We start from the raw sequence: 21,435 nt of genomic DNA, 5'->3' as shown, positions 1-21,435 counted from the left end.
CCTCACCTAGGCTGGGGCGGCACGGGGGACGCAGACACACCCGCCACTAGCCAGTGGCCGCTGCACCAGTGTCCTATCGGACGGTGACACGCTGCTCTGGTCCCCAGTTTTGCTCGTCGGTAGCAGAGACTCACTCAAGTCAGTCCAAGCAGAAGTCTGGTTGGAAAGATCCAGTTGTTTGGGGCTGAGGCTGTCAGGAGCTGCAGCAGTTTCAAAGAGCTGCTCCTTCTGCTGAGTGTACATGTGTGTCTGTGTCTCCATCTGTCTGTCTCTCTCTGCGTCTGCCTGTTCTCACTGCTCTCAGCTTTCTCTGCTTCCTCCTTCCTTCCAACTCCTGTGATCCATCATGGCCTGTTCTGCATCTTGGCCCTTTCTCCTCGGCTGCTCCAGGATCCGAAGTTTACCTTTCTGAGTGGGGCGGTTGGTCTGGGACGGTTGGTCTGGGACGGTAGTGTGGGCACCTCTGGGCTGGCAGGCAGTGCGGGTCCAGACTCTGTCCCTAGGCTCAGTGCGGTGGCCCCCAGGGCAAACCCAGGCCTGCCTCACATGGGCCCCTGTGTAGGAATACAAGCTGATGATTGTTCCAGTTTGGAACACAGGCCAGTCGATAAAATGACTACCTTTAGTTCAGGTGTCTGCTCCTGGTCCAATCCAGTGTGGTCAGAGTGGGGCGGGGTCATATGGAAGAAACCAGGGCTGCCCAGACAATGAGAGTTGTGGGGGGGACAGTGTCCTTCAGAAGGAGTAGGAGAAAACGCAAGCCTTAGCTTTTCTAGTACATTCCACTGCTGTCTACTCTGCCCATTGGTGGGTTCCTGGTCCAGGGTGGACACCCCCGGCCAGGCAGTGCTGGGTGTGGGGATGCTGAGCTGGCCTGTGGGGCCAGCTACTTGGCTGTGGTCAGGTATGGGATAGGACTAGAGAAATCCAGAGCATCAGCTCATTTTCCCTCCTTTGTCGGGGAATTGAGTCCCTTGGTCAGCAGATTTGACCGCCCGAGGCTCTGGCTGCCCGGCTGACTGGCCTGTGGAGGCCGCACTGCCGAGGCTTCCGGTGTCTGCTGGAGCCTGCAGAAGCTGCACAGCCATCTGCTGTTTATTCTTTGTGCTCGTCCAGGGAGTTCTCCAAGGGACCAGCACCCTGTGCCAAGTGGCTCTGAATCAAGCCCAGCCCCCTGTTCCCAGGCCTGGTGTTTCTCTGTGAGCTGCCTGTCACTTTGTTCCTTGGGTCTTGGGGTTGACAAGCTCTCGGCTTGTCAGGCCACTCCCCACGCTGAGCTGCAGACTGTGAGGGAAGGGAAATTCTCCCCTTCTGTCCAAGCCTGACCCTATCTGCTTCTGTATCTGCCCGTGGCCTTCCTCTGTCCCCACCAGGGGCGTCCCAAGCCACCAATCGGGAGAACGTCCAGAAGGCTATCAGCCGCCTAGATGAGGACCTGACCACCCTGGGCCAGATGAGCAAGCTGTCTGAGAGCCTTGGTTTCCCCCACCAGGTCTGTGCCCTCTGCCTGAGGCTGGGGGAATGGGGCGGTGGGGGTTCCCAGATCTGAGGGAGAGAAAACAGCCTCTTCATTTACCTGAGGAAGAGGTCACTCATCTCTGTCACTTATTGGAAGGGGAAAATACAGCCTCACCGCAACTGAGGGAAGTGATGTGTTCCAGGCCTGAGGGTGGAGACACAGCTCTGTCCCTAGCTGTGGGAGGAGAGGGGGCCCATCATGTCTAGGGGGTTGGGGGGAGAGGCAGGTCCCCACTTGCATTCTCAGGGCAGGAGCAGGCTGTGGGGAGCTGTCAGGGCCTGAGGCCTGGGTCCTCATCCTGGCAGAGCCTGGACGAAGCACTGCGGGACCTCTCAGCCGCCATGCACCGGGACCTGTCGGAGAAGCAGGCGCTGTGCTATGCACTCTCCTTCCCCCCTACCAAGCTGGAGCTGTGCACCACGAGGCCTGAGGGCACGGACTCCTTCATCTTCGAGTTCCCTCACCCTGATGCCCGCCTCGGCTTTGAGCAGGCCTTTGATGACGCCAAGAGGAAGCTGGGTAAGCCAGGCCCATGCTGGTCTCCTCCTTCCAACACCTCCAGGCAGTGGGCAGCACCATGCTGCGGTCTGGGAGATCAGGAGCCAGAAATCCCGAGACTGCGGTGTCCTGTGCTTCAGTCCCTGCTGGTGGGAGGGTGGACTGAGACTCCTACGGGGAAACATGGGACTTCCCCAGGGTCTCACTGGCAGGGAGGGGATTCAGTGGTTGAAAAGGGTGAGCTTAGGGCAGGGCATGCCAGGACGCACCCCCCTGCCCCGCCCTCCCCTCCTCTACATACTCTGAGCAGGCCGAGAGTAGGGAAAGCTATTAATCAGGGTCCATGGCTTAGAAGATCCTTAGAGACTTCTGGGTCTGCCTCCCACATTGTACAGATGGGAAAATTGAGGCCAGGGACAAGCAGAGCATAACCTACAGCTACCTCGTTTTCCCTTGAGAGATCCTGAAGAGCAGGGAAGAAAGGGAAATGGTCGAGGGTGAGGTGGATGCTAAGCGGTGTCTGTTTGTCCACCTCCGCCGCAGCATCCAGCAAAAGCTGTCTAGACCCTGAGTTCCTGAAGGCCATCCCCATCATGAAAACCCGCAGCGGCATGCAGGTGTGTGTGGGGGCCGGGGTCACGCGGGCGCACGTATATTCAAACCAGCACATGTTCATGTGTTTTTGTTTGGGGTACAACATTACGTACCTGTATGAACGTGGCAGTCGCTCCCTCTGTCTTTAAGTGTACAACTCTGCACATGCGTGTGGATACTACGTGTGTCACGTGCACGTGGGTGTGGCCACACACATCTGTGCGTGCCTGGGAACGAGGGCTGTCTGATTCCTGTGAGGTGTCTAAGTCATGCGCTTGTCAGAGTCTGCATACATCGGGACAGAGCTTACCGTTTTTCACATTTGTTACCGCGCACCTGTGGGGTCATATTTAGGGTTTACGTGTGTGTGGATGTATGCGTACACATATGTGTGTGAAGGGATGGTCCATCACACAGGCGTTTGTGCATCTGACCTGCAGAGTGGCACACGCGCCGTGTGTGTGTGTGTACACACGTGTACAGAGGGGTGTACTGGGAGTCCGTGCACAGCCGCGTGGGCCCACCTCCCTCCGCTCCGCCGGCCGCCTGGCGGCGGTGGGGAGCTGGCCGCAGTTCCTCCATCCACCTTCCCCTGCCCTGGTGCTGTCCGCAGTTCTCGTGCGCGGCGCCGACCCAGAGTAGCTGCCCCGAGCCCATGCCCGAAGTGTGGGTGTGCAACAGCGACGGCTACGTGGGCCAGGTGTGCCTGCTGAGCCTGCGCGCCGAGCCCGACGTGGAGGCCTGCATTGCCGTCTGCTCCGCCCGCATCCTCTGCATAGGTGCCGTGCCCGGCCTGCAGCGCCACGGCCACAGGTGAGGCCGGGGACGGTGGGGGGGCCAGCGGGACAGATCCCTGCCCCCGACCCCTCTGGCGACTTAGTCTGGTGGACGGGGCGGGCCTGGTGGGCTTGTGGCCGAGGGGCGCAGAGCCTCGGCTCCTGGCAGCTCTCATCCCCACTGCTACATCTCACAGGGAGCGTCCGGCCTCGCTGAGGAGTGCCCCAGAGACGGCACTGGAGACCCCCGGTCCAGAACTGGACGTCGAGGCCGCGGACGAAGAAGCAGCGACGCTGGCAGAGCCAGGGCCCCAGCCCTGCCTGCACATCTCCATTGCAGGCTCGGGGCTGGAGATGACACCGGGCCCCACCGAAGGGGACCCCCGCCCGGAATTGGTGCCCTTTGACAGCGACTCCGATGATGAGTCTTCACCCAGCCCCTCGGGAACGCTGCAGAGCCAAGCCAGCCGGTCCACCATCTCCTCTAGCTTTGGCAGTGAGTGCCCGGCTTGGGGCTGTCAGGCAGGGTGGACTGCACAGAGGAGGGGGCACCCAGCAGGTACTGATGGGTGGGCAGGGGGGCTGTGACACCAAGGACCCAGAGGGCAGTGGGTCAGTCAGGCCAGATCCTGAAGACCCTGGAATGCCCGGTTAAGTAGGGAAGATGGAGTAGGGGTGGAGCGGTTGATCCCCCTGTCCACGATGTGGTGGTGGATTGGAGTGGGCCAGGTCAGAACTAGGAGCCGGTAGCACTAAACTGTCCCCAAGCAGAATAACAAGGCCTGAGCTACGCTGACACCTCGGGAAAGGGACAACAGGGCTGGGAGGCCCTCAGGAGGGACATGGCCAGGAGGGATGCACTGAGGGGGGATGGGGGCCTAGAAAGATACAAGGTCTTGGGGCCGGCAGAGGGGAATGGAGGTAGAGAACTTTGTCTCCCTCAGATGAGGAGACCCCGAGCTCCAAGGAGGCTACGGCAGAGACGACCAGTTCAGAGGAGGAGCAGGATCCTGGCTTCCTGCCACTGTCTGGCTCCTTCGGGCCTAGCGGTCCCTGCAGCACCAGCCCAATGGATGGGAGAGCCCTTCGCCGCTCCAGCCGTGGCTCCTTCACCCGGGGCAGCCTTGAGGACCTGCTGAGCGTTGACCCCGAGGCCTACCAGAGCTCTGTGTGGCTGGGCACTGAGGATGGCTGGTAGGGGGGCAGGACAGGGGCTGGGGATGCAGAACCCCGAGCTCTCTGCTTGGGAAATCATATGGTATCCTGAAGAAGAAGCAGGAGGGCTTGGGGTCAGACCTCAGGAGTACTGCCAGCCAGGGCTGCTAAGGGTTCTGAAGCCCACAGGGAGGCTTTGGGATCTCAGTACCTTGGGCCGACACCTGGCAGCGGGGAGATGGTGGTGGAGGCAGAGGTGGAGGGCGAACTTCAGGGGCTGGTGTAGGCAAGCATCGGTCACAGGTGCACACACCCCTGATCCACAGCGTCCACGTGTACCAGTCCTCCGACAGCATCCGCGACCGCAGGAACAGCATGAAGCTCCAGCACACAGCCTCTGTGACCTGCATCCTGTAAGGCCCTTGGGTAGTCCTCCTGGTCCAGACCCTTCTACACATGCAGGCCTCCTCTGGTCACCCAGCTCTCCCTGCTCTACTGGCCCCGCCTTTCTGTGGAGGCTGGAGGCCCGAGGCCTCACCCTAGGCTAGCCGTACCTCTCATGCACCATGTGGCTGTGGGCAAGTCACTACCCCTGCCTAGCTCAGACTCCCCCGCCTGCAGTGGCGGTCTCTCAGGAACCGTAGCCGTCATGTCTGTGATTCCCTTGGCCCCAGGTGACCTCCTCTGGCCTCCTGAAACCCCTGACTGCTCCTTCTTTTCTCTGCCTAGGTATCTGAATAACCAGGTGTTTGTGTCTCTGGCCAATGGAGAACTTGTGGTCTACCAAAGAGAAGCAGGTGAGTGCCCACCGCACCCCACCCCGCCGATGTTGCTGGCGTAGGCACTCTCCCCGAGGCCCGTGAGTCTGGAGACGTGGCTTTGGGCACCTCTCAGGCCCTCTCTGGGCCTTGGTGTCCTCATGTACAGATGGGGTTTTTAGCACTTCGTTTCAGGGTGTGAGGGTGAGACGCTAGTGCGATACCAGACTGAATGTGCTCTGTTTTCCTTCTCCGGCTCCCACTCCAGGCCATTTCTGGGACCCCCAGAACTTCAAGTCAGTGACCCTGGGTTCTCAGGGGAGCCCCATCACCAAGATGGTGTCTGTGGGTGGGCGGCTGTGGTGTGGCTGCCAGAACCGAGTCCTTGTGCTGAGCTCCGACACACTGCAGCTGGAGGTACTGCTGGGGGGTGGGGGTGGGGACAGAATTGGTGATTTGGGGTAAGCCTGGCCCGTGAGAGAGGGGGGAATGAGACCACGGGGGCCATAAGAAAGCATCCATCTGTCCAGGGAGAGGCCAATGATTGATCTGAAAACGCTTCAAGCTTTAATATTCTCTGGTCACAGAGTCATTGAGTTGCAGGGGAAAAGGCAGCTCCATTTTAATTCCCGAGGCTTAAAGGGGGGGGCTTCAGTGGTCTGGCTTCACCCAGACCAAGGAGCAAGGCTGCCTTTGCTGTCAGTCCTGGCGGGTTTTCTGGAGAGGTTCGGTGTGAGTTGTAGGGGTGAGGTGGGTGATGGTGGGGAACGAGGCAGGGAAGGGCCAGGGAAGGCAGGCCCGCCAGTCACCCCTGTGCCCTCTGCCTGCCCCTCCCACCGCTCCGACCAGCACGCGTTCCACGTGGGCCAGGATTCCAGCCGCAGCGTGGCCTGTATGGTGGACTGCAGCCTGGGGGTGTGGGTGACGCTGAAAGGCAGCGCCCACGTGTGTCTCTACCACCCGGGCACCTTTGAGCAACTGGCAGAGGTAGACGTCACACCTCCCGTGCACAGGATGCTGGCAGGTACTGACCTCCGGCCCCCGCCGCCCCTTCCCTTGGAGTCCTTCCGCCCCATCGCTGAGGAGGCTGAGCCGGGGCCCGGATGCGGCCCCAGCTCTGGTCCGTCTCACCCCCTAGGCTCGGACGCCATCATCCGGCAGCACAAGGCTGCCTGCCTGAGGATCACGGCGCTGCTGGTGTGCGAGGAGTTGCTGTGGGTGGGCACCAGTGCCGGCGTCGTGCTCACCATGCCCACCTCACCCAGTACCGTCAGCTGCCCGAGAGCGCCCCTGAGCCCCGCCGGCTTAGGCCAGGGACACACTGGCCACGTCCGCTTCTTGGCTGCAGTCCAGCTGCCAGACGGCTTCAACCTGCTCTGCCCGACCCCACCGCCTCCCCCAGACACGGGTGGGTCTGTGCATCCTCCCCCAACCCAGGGATCCTGGACTCTGCTTAAGATTTGCCTCTGTCTCGCCAGAAGAGGTTCCAAGAGGGAAGAAGAGTGTGGTCCAGAGCTGGAAGTGGCATATATGCCAGGAAATCGGCTCCAAAGTCCCCAAAATAAAACCTTCTAGGGTATGGGGTGTGTGCAAAAACTCGGTCTAGAAGCATCACAGGAGACAGGCAGTGAGCTATAAGAACTGTAGCCTGAGAACTAGACGGTGGCCCAGCAAGGGATGCATACGGCAGGGAATCGAAGCGGACCAGAGATGCGGTCTAGGGCAAGGCGTCAGGGAGTGACGGGCAGAGCGGGAAACAGCAACAGCAAGTAGAACACAGAACGGCAGGCAGGACAGCCGTGGACTGTGAGGATTAGCAAGTGAAACGTGTTAGGAGATGGCATCCGTCAAGGAGGGCCACAGTGAGCCGAGGCTTGCTTTGACTGGGCAGGAAACCGTATTCCCCCGAGGAGGCGGCTGTGGGAATCTGGAAGCAGGGAAGCCTCGGGCAGGAGCCGTCCGCGCCCGCAGAAGACCGAAGCTCCCCAGCTGGGAAGGGGCTGTTGGAAGCAGGAAGCTGCTTGAGGAGGACAGTACATGTGCGATAGAGGGAGAGAGAGAGAGGGGTGTGGCCCTGAGAACTTATGTCACTCTTGACTAGAACGCACAGATAAGAGGTAAGAAGTTGTGTGACTGCCAGGAAGTGGGTATTTCTTTCCAAAGAAGTTCTTGGCTAACAGGAAGTAGGATCCCCCACAGAAAGTGCGCCTTTCTTCTTGTCTTCTGAGGTGCAGGCCCTTAGGGGACAGCACAGCCATCAGTCAGCCCCCGGCTAATGGACCCTCTCCCTCCACCCCCCAGGCCCTGAGAAGCTGCCATCCCTCGAGCACCGGGACTCCCCTCGGCACCGAGGACCTGCCTCAGCCAGGCCTAAAATGCTCGTTATCAGTGGAGGTGACGGCTATGAGGACTTCCGACTCAGCAGTGGGGGTGGTAGCAGCAGTGAGACCGTGGGCCGAGACGACAGCACAAACCACCTCCTCCTATGGAGGGTGTGACCCTGTCCACTGTGGCCCAGGACTTGCCCTCCCACCGCCCGCAGCCCGCTTGCCTCTTCCTAGCCCACACTTCCTAGCAGACTCTGACCAGGAGCGTCCCGCCAGGGGCACCCCTGTGCCTGCGTGGGCTCCCTCCCATCCGCACGGAAGTATTCCTGGTGGAACACCTGCTGGCCAGCGGGCCGGGGCCTCTCCCGACCCTCTGGCTGCTTCGGTACTCCCAGTCATCATGGGGGTGGGGCAGGGGGCATGTGGGCTGCCCAGGACCTCTGTCCCTGGAGCTTCTACCAAAGACACGGCCGGGCCTGGACCCCATGGGGCTCGGGAGGGCCATGTGCAATATTTGGAGGGTTTTCTGGGGGCAGTGGGAGGGCTGGGGACAGAATCCTTTCCCATGTACAGTATTTATGTTCCTTTTTAGATGTGTACCTTCCCAAGCACTTATTTATGCAATGACCTGGGCAGGGGGTGATTTGAGGAAGTCACAGAAGGGAAAAGACCCTATTCCTGCTCTGGGGGCCACCCTGGGACCCTAAGCGAGCCTTCCTGGAAGGACCAATCCCCCCCTCATTACATACTTGCGAACATGTGTGCACATACACATGGGTGTGCAGGTATGCGCGTGCACACGCACACACACACACTGCATGTTCAGGGCACTAAAACATTGCCTCTCAACATACACTTTCCACGGCCTTGTCCTGATTGGGCTGCCCTCCAGTATCCAGAGCCAAGGACCAAGCACCCTCAGTCATCCAGAACAAGGTAATGACTGCAAGGGGCAATGATTCCCATGCGGGGGCCTCCCCAGGCCTTGGCATTTCCTAACTTGTTGGCAGTGCCTTTAGTCGTTTCCAAATTTGGTAACACTGATAGGGAGTTGGACAGGGCTCTCTCTCCTGGCCTGAGCAGGGAAAAGGAAAGGGCCCTTGTTCTCCTCAGAGCTGCCCCCCAGCCCCTGTGTCTCATGCACTGGCACGTATGGTCACCTTGGGAGGGTGGGCCTGGGAGGCCCCCCACTCTGACCATTGAGACCCTCTCTTCACACCCTTCCTGCCAGGGCAGTCCCTCCAGGAAGAATGCCCAAAGCTGAGGGGCTGGACATGGCCTCTTCAACTGGGAACCACTTGCGGGCAGGCTCTTCCCTGCTCCCTGGCCTGCAAGAGCCAGTCTGACCCCCAGGCCCCTTGCTTCTTCAGCTACAGCTCCAAAGGTCTGGTTTCAGATGGGGTTTGTTTGGTTCTGTTTTTGTTTGGGGTGCGTGGGTCATTGCGGTCTTAGATTATGTTTCTCTTGCTACCAAACAGTCATGTATTAACTTTCCTTGGATGATGAATTTTAAAGAGTCAATAAATAGAAACACCAAATGACCACTCCCCATCGGTGGCATGGTGGCCCCCAGCCACCAGCCTCAGGGCTCCCCGGCTGATGGGCCTCCCAACACCCACTCACTTGAGCAGAAGGGAGGGCTCAGAGACCCAGAACAGAAGGGTGCTGGGATGGCAAGCCCACCACTCTGCTGTGTTATCCCGGGCAGGTCGCTGCCCCTGTCTGGGCTGTAGCTCTCTTGTCAGGAAAACGAGGCCTCATGCCTGTTCACAGCTTTGTAACCAGGGCGACATGTTAGAATCCCTCACAGATTACATGTGTGAATATAAAGCATGATACATAATTACATGTCCATGTAAGTCTACATTCCCAGGCTCCCCACAGCTCCTCAGTCACTGGGCCTGGGATGGGGCTTGGGAGTCCGAAGCTGACATGGGCAGCACGTGAAAAACAAGGTGACCAGGAGACTGTACAGCTCCTGAGGAAACGATGTTCTGCAGCAAAGCCTCCTGTGAGGCTGGGGAATCTGACAGAAGCCAAGGTGACTTCAGGTTTTGGAGCAAGGGTAGAATCCCGGTCTGTCTGATTTCTGGTCCAAAGTGGTACGTCATTAAGTCAGACATAGTGCAAAGGCCAACCCCACGGGGCTGGCCAGTCCTCACAGGGCGGATCCCTTCCCACCGGGGTCCCCCTCACAGAGCTCAAGATGGCAACCACTCGTAAAGGGCGGAGCAGGCCCCCGGCTCTGCTGAACACGTCAGAACATCTTTCAATCTAAGTAACCTAAGTGATGAACACTTTACACAAATCAGTTGCTCAAGGGGGAGTGTAGGTTCATGCTTTGCACGCTGGCATACACACATCTCGGGTCCGCTGGGCCCTCAAGGCCACGGGACATGCTTGGAGTATCTCCCCACAGCACCACCTCACTTGGAAGATCTGGGGAGGAGGGGATGATATTAAACACATATATTCCAGAGTAGAAAGCAGTGTTCATGTGGAATTTCTGGTGAATCCAAGCAGAAAGAACACAGACTTTGAAGCTAAACAGAAATCTTAACTTTGCCACTAACTAGCTATGTGACCTTGGTTGAGTTACATCCCCTGTAAGCCTTCATTTCCTCATCTGTAAAATGGGGCCAGTAATCTTTTCCCCCACAAAGAAGAGATTTGTTGTGCCCTGAAATAAAAGGGGGGCTAATTAGTGGGAACCACTAATTAAATAGTTGTCAGCACAGTGGCCCAGATCAATATTGGAGCTCCATCTCAGGACACCTGGCCCTTCCACCTTGAGACTCTGCTTCCTCCCTGCTGCCAGATGGCTGCTATTCTCACTGTGGCCTTGGGCCTCTGTGCCTTCAACATAGGTGCCCTGGCCAGACTTTACTTTCAGCACTGGACACCCAAGGCTGGGTCCCCGGCATTTTCCCAGCTCCAGTGCCTCAGCAGGACTGGGCCTGGCCAGCCAACTGCTACTTAGGAGGTCACATCCTGGGGCACTGGCCAGCCTGTGGACATGCTCAGCCCCGAGCCAGTCAGCTGTGGGCAGGGAGGTCTTGGGATGAACAGTCATCAGGCCACAGGCCCAGGGGAGAGTCCTGGAAGAATTTGCTCTTCTAAAGCAGTAGTTCTCAACCTTGGCTGCACATTATAATCACCTGGGGGGCCCAGCCCACATCCCAGACCAATTAAATCAGAGTTTGGAGGGTGGACCCAGGTGTCACTATTTTTCAAGGGAACTGTATTGAAGTATAATGTTTGTACAGAGAAGTAGACAAATTGTTAGTGTGTGGCTTGAATTTTCATTAAGTGAACACCTCCAGATCAAAAAACCGAGTATTTCATCACCCTAAAAACTCCCCCTTTGCCCCCTCTGAGTCTACCCTCCAAGGGTAACCATTACCCTGGCATATGATACCATGTTTTAATTCTGCCAGCTGAGGTGGACAACCAGGGTATGACCAGGGCTGGCCATTGGGGTTGGAGGAAGTGGGACTTGGGTTTGGTATGAAAACCGAACAGCTTGAGCCAAGGCAGTCAGGGGAGGGGAGGGCCTGGAGTGAGGAGTCCGTGGTGTAGGCCCAGCTGGAGCAGAGGAAAAGGCAGGGGAAGCCAGAGTGAGCTCTGTGAGAGGCGACTTCATTTTGTTCCTAGCTCCATCCCCAGGCTGCCTGCAGTGCCTGACACACAGTAGATGCTCAATAAATATTTGTGGAATTCAGTCTGGAGAATTCAGTTGGAGGCCCCCTCTAGGTCTTAAATGTCACAGGACAATAACCCCAGCTCCCAATTATTGTTTGCAGCAAGTCAGGAGCATGGACCATCTCGCTTAATCCTCATGATGGTCCTGGGAAGTTGGTGCCATTATTACTCTCTTTTTTCAGATGAGGAAACTGAGGCTCAGGGAGGTAAAATGCCTTCCTCAAGGTCACCAGTCTGCTAAGTGGTACAGCCTGGATTCACATGTGGTCTGTCTGCTCAGGGCTCTGTGGCTCGGGGGGGGGGGGGGGCAGCCACGTGGAGGGGCTGGAGGACAGGAGAGATGGAGTCTGAGGGGCCAGAGCCACATCCAGTCCCTCATGAGATCTCTGGCTCATGTTCCATAGACCAGCCCTGGGCAGGATGTCCTGATCTCAGAGGCCAGGAGAGAGCCATCCCTTCTCCAAATGGGTTTTCGGGGTGGTCTCTTGGGCTAGGGACAGAGGGCAGGATTTAGCTAGACATCTGCCTCACGGGGAAGATGAGGCACAGAGAGGGATAGGGACTTAACCTCAGGTCACACAGTAAGGCAACACTGAGGCTAGAGGGGAGGGGTGAGGTGGGTGTAGAGGACAGCCCAGGCAGGAAGGTTTCCTGTGGTCAGAACAGTCAGAGAATGGCCCTTAGAACCCACGAAGTCCACGACTGGAGTAGCTAGCCTCCAGGGGCCCTGTTGTACACTCGAACTGGGGTTGGCAGTAGTCTGCAGGTCCAGAAGTCTTAGTGAAGGGACGGGAAGTCTGGCTGAGGCCCTGCCTTAGACTTTCTGGGCAGAGCCTGGGGGGGAGATGGGGGACCCAGACATCTGAACTCAAGCCTCAGCCCCAGCCTCCCTTCATGGTGTGACCCTAGGCAAGTGTCTGCCCTCTCTGGAACCAAATGTCCTCTGTGAGCCCTTCACATCTTTTGCACGCCTGCCAAACACCAATTCTCCCTTCTGTCCTCACAGACTTTAAGCCACAGGCCAGGTTGCAGGAAGCAGCAAGGGGGAAGTGCTATTTTGGGCCCATTATGGCCAATGAGGAGCCCTGCCCAGCAAAGGCAAGTGAACGGGCATTGCATGCTGGATCAGGGATAGATTGCAGGGCTGAACTGAGGAGGGGGACATTGAGCAGGAGTTGCCGACAAATGGAGGCAGAGCCCAGATGCCAGACTGTGGGGAGGTCACAGAGCAAGTACTGAGGATGCAGGAGGAGAGGGAGCAGATAGGGGTTCCAAGCCCAGTGTTCTGGAAGAAGCTAGTGCCCCCGACATGGGATCTCAATAGATCCTCACAACACCCTGGGCTGGTGAGCTTGCACTCAAGAGAGGTAAAGTCACTTGCTTAAGCCACACAGGCCACACAGCCTGGCAGTGGCAGAACTGGGACTCGACCCCTATGTCTGTGGCCCCAAAACCCAAGCCCAGTGAGATTCCAGACCCAGCTCAGGGTCTGGACCTAAATTTGGATTGAACCTAGCTCTCAGGCCCAGCAGCCTCAGCTCAGTTCCTGTCCTGCCCCACGGCTGAGCCCCACCCTGGCCTCCTAGCCCCAGTTCCTCCTTAGACCAAAGCCCACCCTCCCCCTGGAGCTAAGGCACACACACAGGGGGGCAGCCCACCTTTAGAGGGGTAGGACTTGGCCAGTTAGGGGTTAGCCAAGGACAGAGCATTAAAAAAAATTTTTAAAGATTTTTTTTTTTTAAAGATTTTATTTATTTATTCAACAGAAAGAGACAGCGAGAGAGGGAACACAAGCAGGGGGAGTAGAAGAGGGAGAAGCAGGCTTCCCGCAGAGCAGGGAGCCCGATGCGGGTCTCGATCCCAGGACCTTGGGATCATGACCTGAGCCGAAGGCAGACACTTAACGACTGAGCCACCCAGGCGCCCCAAGATTTTTTATTTTTAAGGAATCTCTGTACCCAACGTGTGGTTCAATCTTACAACCTGGAGATAGAGAGTCCTATTCTCAACTGACTGAGCCAGCCAGGCGCCCCTAGAGCATTCCTCCCGCTTTGTACTTTCTTGTTAAAATTCCAGTGTGGCCAGCAGAGGGCGCCACGATTTCTGGTCCACAACCCCGGGGACTGCCATCTGTTCGGATCCCTTGCCAACAACTGCACCCCATGCCTCAGATCCTGTGGGACAGGGTCCCCACTGCAGGCAGGGCCTCAGTGGGACATGGAGCCCACGGCCCTGACTCTGGAGCCCCATCACAGCTCATCCTGGCTTAGTGGGGCTTGTGCTGTGCCACCTAGAGGGAGGTGCAGGCTTTCTCTGGGCTCACTTCCTCAGCTTCGCTATGACAAGTTCAAATGAGATGGTCTCTGAAGTCCCTAAGTGCAGGGATTGTAATGCTAAGATTTCGCGGGTTCATCTGAGATGCCAGGAGTTTTAAAAGCCTGTGATTGTGAGAGCCCTTTGTTCTCCAGCCTGTGGCTCTCCAAGCTCCATAAAAAGCCAATTTAAATCTCCTGTGGCCTCCACAACTCCTTCCCTGCCTCCTCACTAGATGCTCACAGATTCTTGGGCAGGGTCCCATCTGTAGCTCATTGTGCTTCAGGAGTCAGAGCTGAGAGTAAACAACAATTAGGCTCCCTCATAACCTGAGGGTTCGAGGGTGGAATGTGTGTGGTCTGTGGCTCCAGGAGACCCGACTCTACGGACCTGCAGCCTGAGAGCCCAAAGGTGCCAACCAGAGTTCCCAGAGCCACAAGAGGGACCCCATCAGCTCCACCATCCCTGATCTTTTCTCCCGGCTCAGGGGGCTGCAGCCCACCCTTACCACTCAGGTGGGTGGGGCAGATCACGTCATCCCACAGAGAACTAGAACGACCTTCAGGTAACAAGTCTGGCACCCCAGTTTTCAGGTGGGGAAACTGAATCTGGGGAGGGATTTGACCAAAACCTCACAGAGAGCTGACAGTAGGTGCAGACCATCTGTAGGATGTCTGATTAGCGGTCAGTGCTCCTTGGCCGAAAAGCATTTTCCCATTTGACCTATTAAATGGCACATGACATGCCACCATTTGAACTGTGGAACTTGGAACTGGGGTATAGAAGGTCCCCTTACAAAGAAAACATATGCAGAAACAGAGGGCCTCTTGGGCTGCTCTCACCCCTCACCAGGTCCCCAGCATGGATCCTCTCTGGGTTCCCCCCTCACCCCCCATGGGCTTGGATTTGGGATATTTGACCCTGGGACCACCCTTGCCCTAGCCCTGGGGTGGGGTGGGGGGGTCTCCATTGAGATATGAGGTGGGTGGGGCTATGATACTGACGTCAGTCACCTGAGCTCTTCCCGCTCTTTCCTTACAACATGGGCATGGCCCAAGGAAACAGAAACTTTTCCCCGGCCCCCCTCCCTCTGCAGGTGTCCATTTCTCTTCCTGGAATCTCCTGGACCCTGGGGACCTGACCTACCCCACCCCCTCACCCCACAGCTCAGGTTCTATGACTCAGTTTGTTTAGAATTCTCCACCTCTCGCCGCAATCTATCCCCAACAGACTTATTTACCTTCCTCTACTTCTGTCATGGCCTGTGATTATCCCGATCCCAGCCAGGCCTCTGCCCCCAGCATGAGGCCCTCCCTGCTGTCCTGGGGGGACCACCTGGGATCCTCTCAATAGTAATGAGCAGGAGGGAAACTCTGGCTGCTGACTGCTGCCTCCAGTCCCGGGGGGCCCACCATATTGCACAACTCCAGGGGGCACAATTCACAGAGCTGGGAATACAATGTGAATAGTGTCCTGGAGTCCCTAGTCACTGCCTTGCTGGGCTCCCTGATGGCTGGCAAAGGGAATTGGCAAGGTGGGACAGCTGGTGGTAGGGAAGGGACAGCTTGGGACAGTGGTAGGGAAGTGGTAGGGAAGGGACAGTGTGTCATCTGTCCTGCTGGAAGGAGGGACTCACTATCCTGTCAGACAGGGGTGGGGGTGTGGAGACAGGAAAGGCCTCTGGAGAAGGATTTGGGCAGGGCCCTGAGGAATGTGCAGGAGACACCATATGGACCTCCACTACAGATTCACTTTCACCTGGACTTCCCTCACCAACTAGGCCAGGGCCTCCTGGGCCTCGTCAGCAAAGGGAGGTTGTTCTCCCTGACTGCCAGTTTCTAGGAGGAAAACAAGACCCAGGAAGGGGCAGCGGTGGTCCTGCCTGGACTGACAATGCACTGGCAATGGACCCGGAGTAGCACCCAATTCTCCAGTCTATCTTGCATTTCACAGTCCCCCCCTTTTTTTTAAAAAAGATTTAATTTATTTATTTTACAGAGAGCGAGAGAGGGAACACAAGCAGGGGGAGTGGGAGAGGGAACACAAGCAGGGGGAGTGGGAGAGGGAGAAGCAGGCTTCCCGCGGAGCAGGGCGCCCGATGCGGGGCTCGACCCCAGGACCCTGGGATCGTAACCTGAGCTGAAGGCAGACGCTTAACGACTGAGCCACCCAAGCACCCCGCAACCCCTTCTTTCTTGGTGTGGAGCCCAGAAGAGGCTGATCCAAGAAGCCTCTTCCAGCGCAACCCCCTGCAGTTCCCCGGGGGCGCGAGAGATGGCGACACAGAGCAGCGCGGCCCGGCGGGAGAAGCGGAGGCCCTCTGCCGCCTCAAGGGGTGGGAGCCCAGGGGCGCAAGCCCGGGCTCTGACGTCGGGGGCGGGGCCGACGGCCGTGACGCGCGGGGGCGGGGCTGCGCACCTTCCCGGCCAGGCCAGCGATTCATTCAAAAGGCGCGCAACCTGCGCGATCGCTCGTGCGCTCGCAGAGCCGGGCCCGGGGCTGCGCTTCTACCTGGGGCTCTGCTGGGAGCTGCTGCGGGGCGGCCAGGTAAGGAGGGCGCGCGGGGCCTCAGCCTGGGGTGTGCTTCTCGCTGCCGGGGCTAGAGGGGTGCGGACCCGAGTGGCGCCCCTGCCTCCCCGCGTCTCTGAGGAAGTTGGCCGGCGCGGCGGATGCCGCAGCCCCGGCCCTGAGCGCCCCCACCCCCCCCCCCCGCGTCCTGTCCCGGCGTCTTCTGCGCACCGGTCCCCACCCGTCTCTGAGACCCATGCCCCGGGACCTGCGCGTCCTCCGGCCGCGACTCCAGGCCCGGCCGTGCGCGGTGGCGAAGCCGCGGCGGGACTTGCAGTTTGAGGAATCGGCGGGCCCCGGAGACGCCCCCGGCCCGGGAAACTTGGACCGAGACCAGGAACGGGTGCGGGACGGGACGGCGGCGGCGCGGGGTGGCCGGAGGGGGGGTTCTGAACGGTGTCAGCCCGTGACTGTGGGTGACACGGCGCGTGAGGCGGCCCAGCCCTGGAGACCGTGTGGCCGGGACACTGAGCCACGGTGACGCCGGGGCCAAGCGGGAGACACAGAGGGGCTCTGTGTGTCTCTGACAGGCCGAGTGAGCGCCTGTGATTGTGTGAGAGAGACCCCAGGTCCCTGCGGGTGACCGTGACCCCAGCTTACTGTGAGTCCCCGGTCACTGAGTCTGTGTGTGGCCTGGGACGTGACCAAGGCAGGGCCAGAGCGGCTCCCTAATGCGAGTGAGTGTGAAATAGAGGGAGAGGAACCCCAAGTGACTGTGAGGACCAGCCCCCAAATCCCTGGAGCCAGAGTGTGCTTGTTGGGTCAAGTATTGTCAGTGTGTGTGTGTGTGTGTGTCCGTGTCCGTGTCTGTCAGTCCGTGTGTACGGGCCTCAGGGGAATGAGTAAGAGGCGGAAAGGGGAGGGGCCTCAAACACCTGCCTGTAGATGGAGGGAGGGGGAGGAGGGGAGGCGAGGGGTCTCTCCAGAACTGTCCCCAAGAGGGCACCTCTCAGCATCTCAGTTTAGTCAGTGGGGAGGACCCAGAGTGACTTGCCCTGGAAGAGGGAGAGGAGGCCAAGCCTGGGTGGCATCTGGTGAGGTGACTGACATTTCTGGCAGCAGCTGGGGGGCCCTGAGGTAGCCTCAGGCTCCACCACCCAAACACACACACTCATACACTGAGGTCCCAGATGCCTGGCAAAGCTTTGTCCCCAGTAACCTGTATTCTCACTGGGCCCATCTTCCTCAGACCCTGCCCCAACTGGGCCTCAGTCTCCCCTTCTGCACACTGAGGTGTTGGGCTGTGAATGGACTGTGAATCATCACTTTGGGATCCTCTATTGTTTTTGGGTCAACTGCCTCTGTTCTCCCCTCCCTCCCTCCAGGCAGAAAGACTGCAGTGGGGGGTGGGGGCAGGCTGGCTGCTGGGGACACAGTGGCCCAGGGGCTGCTGGGGACAGGAATGGAAGTACAGCTCCTCAGACCAAGCCAGAATTCTGATCCACAGACATTGACTTCTCTGGCCTCGGTCTCCTTCAGTTCCCTTTGTGCGGGGAGAGGGGGTACGGACTTGTTCCCCACGAGTGGTGTCTGATTTGGAGAGCTGGAGCAGGGCCGCTTCACCGTCTGGGCCAGACCCTATGAGGCTCCCATCTCCACAAGAGGGTCTGTTGGGTTCATGCAGAGTGGAATGGAAACTGGGCTCTCTAGACCAGGTGGGGTGAGGGGATACCTGTTAAAGGATCTGGAAGTTCTGTTCTCCTCTGAAAATGTTGGTTGCATTCTGCGTTGGGGCGAGGATAGAGGGTGCCAGGTGCTATGCTGAACACTTTATGGTGTACTCTTGCTGAATCCTCACAGTGGTTCTGAGATGTGACTATTTTTCAGAGAAGGAAACCAAGGCTCGGAGAAGCAAAGTGACTTGCCCAAGGTCATGCAGAGTCAGGACAGTGCCAGGATTGGAATTCAGGTTTTCTGCCCCGAAAACCCTGTGAGATGCTTGGAGAGGGCCACCCACCTTTCTAATATCTGTTCATGGCTTATCTAGGCTTCTCTCAAACCTGGGCTGACAAGCAAGGCCTTGTCAGTGTGTGCCTTTGTGAGTTCTGAGTGTGGTGTGTATTTGCACATGTCTGAAACATTGTGGGTGGGTCGGTTATGTGGTCTTCCTGTTCCTCCTCCTCTTCCCTTCCCACAGGTCTCACCCCTAGCCAGAGGTCACCAGAGAGGCCTGTCTCCCGTCTTCTAGAGCCTGCAGCTGGTTTGGGGAGCATCCACATAGCTACAAAGAGGGTCAGGAGTCAGCAGCATGGCCCAGGCTCGGGGGTGGGGGGCAAGGATAGTTGAGAATCCCAGTTGACCTTCACCATACTGGAGAGGCTTTATTCCCCTCTTCAGAGTTGCTCTAGGGGCACCTTCCCAAATCTCCCCACATGCTGTGGTGGGGGGCAGGCCCGGAGTGACCTTGAGCTTCTGCCCCATCCTCTCAGTCCTTCAGTCTCTCTGTTCTTCCCAGAGGCCCCTGCTAGTTGTCACCACTGCTGCCGCTTGGCTGAGAGCTAGAGCTGGGGGGTCAGGGTGTCCCTCGGTCCTCTCTGGAATGACTGGAGCTGTGCTTCTTGGGGCTGATCAGAATAGCTATCTTGGTCTCCTGGGGCTGAGCCTGAGTTATTTCCATCCCCAGCAAACAGGGAAATAGCTCAGGGCCCAGGGAGGGGTTGGGAGAGGGGAAGGGTTAGCCTCCTCTTCAGGTCCTAGCCCTGATGGAGGCCCTCCCAGCCCTATCCTGTGCCCCGCCCAAGCTAGACCTTTCTGGGAACTTGGGCCTCCCGGGATGACAGTGGGCCCAGGCTGGGTTTCTACACATGGTCCCCGTTGGGACTCATCTGATAGTTGCCGGAGGGAGGTACCCATGTCTGGCCAAGGAGGGGAGACTTTGAGGGGCAGTCAGCGCTCTGCCCCTGCCTGTAGGGTCAGCTTCCTTTTCCGGAGCGAGTGAGCGAGACTGAGGTTTGAGAAGGGCCGAGACTTACCCAAGGGCCCCAGAACCCTCTTGTTCTGGCTCTCACCCTCCAGACAGGGCCCCTACCCACCTTCGGTGCTGCCACACATCCCCCGGCAGCCGGGATGTGGCCCGAGACACACCTTCACAAAATCACAGCTCCCTCTTACGTCCCGCTCTGGCCCAGACAGCTGTGCTAGCCTCCTGCCTCCATTTCCAGTTCTTCCTCGCCCTGTCAGAGCACCCTCCCTAGGGCCACTTACTTTTTTGCCTACACAGTATAGTCCAGACTCCTCATCCTGGCCTCGACATTTCCTTCCAAGACCTTTTGAACTTTACATCTTCACCCTCATCTCTCCCTACCAGATGCTTCGGTTCGACTCTGCCTCTGCTTTTGCTGTTTCCTCTTTCTAGAACCCTCCTGGCCATTCAGGGTACAGCTCCCCCTCACCCAGGAAGCCCTCCCAGCCCAATGTTAGTTCCTCCTCTTTGTTGTGGTCCACCTGCCAGGTGTCCCCCCTCACCTTTGGGAATAGGCTCAGGTGTGGGGCACTCATGGGCACTGCATACCCAGCTGGGTAGGGCGGCCCCGGCCAGAAGCCTGCCCTCTCTTGCTGCCATATCTGTGCTGGCCAGGCCTCTTCCTGAGGAAGGGCAGCCACCGAGGGCCTACTGTGTGCTGGGTGGGATGCACAGGGAGGTTTGCACACAGAGTCTCCGATGCTCCTGCGTGTGTGCTGGGGGCTTGGAGGCGAAGACTCATGGCCATCCTTTTTGTAGGGGCACATCTGTCTGGTGCTTGCCATGGGCCCTCCTCAGACAAGACCCCCGTTCTGGGCCAGCAGATTGCCTGCTGTGTGCCAGGCCCTGGGCTCAGGTCTCAACAGCACTGACAGAGGATCCCCTTCCTTCCCAAGCTGTTCAGTGGGGAAGCAGAGACTCAGGGCAGAGGGGAGCAGACCTAGTTTGAGTCCCACAGCCATGATGCTGGAGTCTGGCGCTCAAGATCTTGCCTTGCCCTGTCTCTACGCGGAGGCAGGGTTTGTCTGACAATCCTGACATCAGTTTCCACAGAAGGACCGTGCTGGCTCCCTGCCTTGGGAGGGGGAAGTGGTGGGGCTGTTCAGCACCTGGCCTGGCTGGATCAGGCCAGACTCCTGTATGGAGTCTTTGTATGGATCTTTTGCCTGAGATCAGCCAGCAAGGCCCATCTGGCCCCACCCCCACTCAGGATTGGGGGTGAGTGGGATGAGGTCTCTGGCTGAGCTCAGCACCCATTGTTTGCTGAGGCCCTGGGTGCCTGGGCCTTGTCCCAGTGCCACTGGCTGGGGTGGCAAGGAGGACAGGAAGGAGCAAGTGCTGCATCCCTACTGTGTGCCCAGCCCTGGGATTAGGACCCCTGAGGCTCGCACATCTTTAGTGTCATGTCCTGAGGGTTGGCAGTCTCCTCCAGGTGCAGGCAGGGAAAGGAGGGCCCAGAGAGGGGAAGGGACTTGCAAGACCCTAGTGTCACTGGGATCCTAACCCCGGTCTGTCTGCCTGGAAGGCCAGAGCTCTTTCCTGGGCCACCCTGGGAAGATGAGAGCTCTATAAATAAACTGCCCATGTGGCCGTGAGCGTGTGCCCTGACTACTTGGCACAGAGAGAGGGATGGAGGGGCCTCTGCAGCCAGTTAGAAGCAGGGTCTGACTGTGTGGGTGGAGAGAGAAGGAAGGAGGGCTTCCAGAAGGAAGGACCTAAGCTTGGGTCTGTATATTGTGGTCACTGTGAGAAGGAGCAATGAGTGGAGGGAGGGGCCTGGCCCTGCTCTGTGCCCAGCTTCCTGCATACGCTTGCCTGCCTGCCTGCCTGCCTGCCTTCCTTCCTCCAGGGAGATCACCCGTGGCTGAAGGGGCCAGGAGAGGGGAGGGTCCGCCCAGACAGGGAGGCCGGGAAGGCTTCCTGCAGGAGGTGGCACCTGGGCTGAAGCCTGATTGTAAGAAGAGCCACTGTTCTCCTATGAACTCTGGATCCTCCAGCCAAGAGGTCAGCTGAACAAGCACAACTCTCCCAAATTACAGAGGAGGAAACTGAGGCTTAGGGATGTGGGGCTGGGTCCTGACTGCGGCTTCAGCTGGTCGGGGAGCACGTGGGCGCAGGCTGTACAGCAGCTGGGAAATGGGCCCCCGGAGCCATCCTGGGAGGCCAGGACTCCTCTCCTCGTGCTGCTGGGACTGACGTTGGGTTCCCTAAAGCACCCTTGCTTGCTCCGCATGCCACTGGATGACCTTGCCTGGGTGCTGCT

The 21,435-nt window shown here is 58.5% G+C and overlaps 2 protein-coding genes across 9 annotated transcripts in view; both read left to right on the top strand.

Annotated features, from left to right (window-relative positions):
* ARHGEF17 (Rho guanine nucleotide exchange factor 17) overlaps window positions 1–9,165 on the top strand; it is a 56,361-nt gene extending 47,196 nt beyond the window's left edge. For 3 of the 4 annotated variants that reach the window (XM_045894391.3, XM_045894390.3, XM_064576949.1), the window contains 12 exons: window positions 1,374–1,492; window positions 1,825–2,038; window positions 2,561–2,634; window positions 3,225–3,424; window positions 3,585–3,883; window positions 4,332–4,581; window positions 4,869–4,955; window positions 5,272–5,339; window positions 5,569–5,717; window positions 6,150–6,324; window positions 6,439–6,708; window positions 7,602–9,165. In XM_045894391.3, coding sequence (XP_045750347.1) covers window positions 1,374–1,492; window positions 1,825–2,038; window positions 2,561–2,634; window positions 3,225–3,424; window positions 3,585–3,883; window positions 4,332–4,581; window positions 4,869–4,955; window positions 5,272–5,339; window positions 5,569–5,717; window positions 6,150–6,324; window positions 6,439–6,708; window positions 7,602–7,798 — 2,102 coding nt within the window. In that variant the 3' untranslated portion in view covers window positions 7,799–9,165. Of the gene's footprint in view, window positions 1–1,373; window positions 1,493–1,824; window positions 2,039–2,560; window positions 2,635–3,224; window positions 3,425–3,584; window positions 3,884–4,331; window positions 4,582–4,868; window positions 4,956–5,271; window positions 5,340–5,568; window positions 5,718–6,149; window positions 6,325–6,438; window positions 6,709–7,191; window positions 7,418–7,601 lie in introns of all 4 variants that reach the window. The other variant, XR_010406990.1, reaches the window with a different exon arrangement.
* Window positions 9,166–15,732: 6,567 nt separating this feature from the next.
* Window positions 15,733–21,435, top strand: part of RELT (RELT TNF receptor) — a 24,801-nt gene continuing 19,098 nt past the window's right edge. For 3 of the 5 annotated variants that reach the window (XM_064576957.1, XM_064576956.1, XM_064576955.1), the window contains exon 1: window positions 15,745–16,189. In XM_064576957.1, coding sequence (XP_064433027.1) covers window positions 15,917–16,189 — 273 coding nt within the window. In that variant the 5' untranslated portion in view covers window positions 15,745–15,916. Of the gene's footprint in view, window positions 16,190–21,435 lie in introns of all 5 variants that reach the window. The other 2 variants (XM_064576959.1, XM_045894393.3) reach the window with 2 other exon arrangements.

The sequence above is a fragment of the Mirounga angustirostris genome, unplaced genomic scaffold (assembly GCF_029215605.1).
Source record: "Mirounga angustirostris isolate CCGP_5_RB_7025 unplaced genomic scaffold, mMirAng1.0.hap1 SCAF_13, whole genome shotgun sequence".
NCBI lineage: Eukaryota > Metazoa > Chordata > Mammalia > Carnivora > Phocidae > Mirounga > Mirounga angustirostris.
Note: the sequence above shows the minus strand (reverse complement) of the source record. Positions and strands in the feature narration are given on the sequence as shown.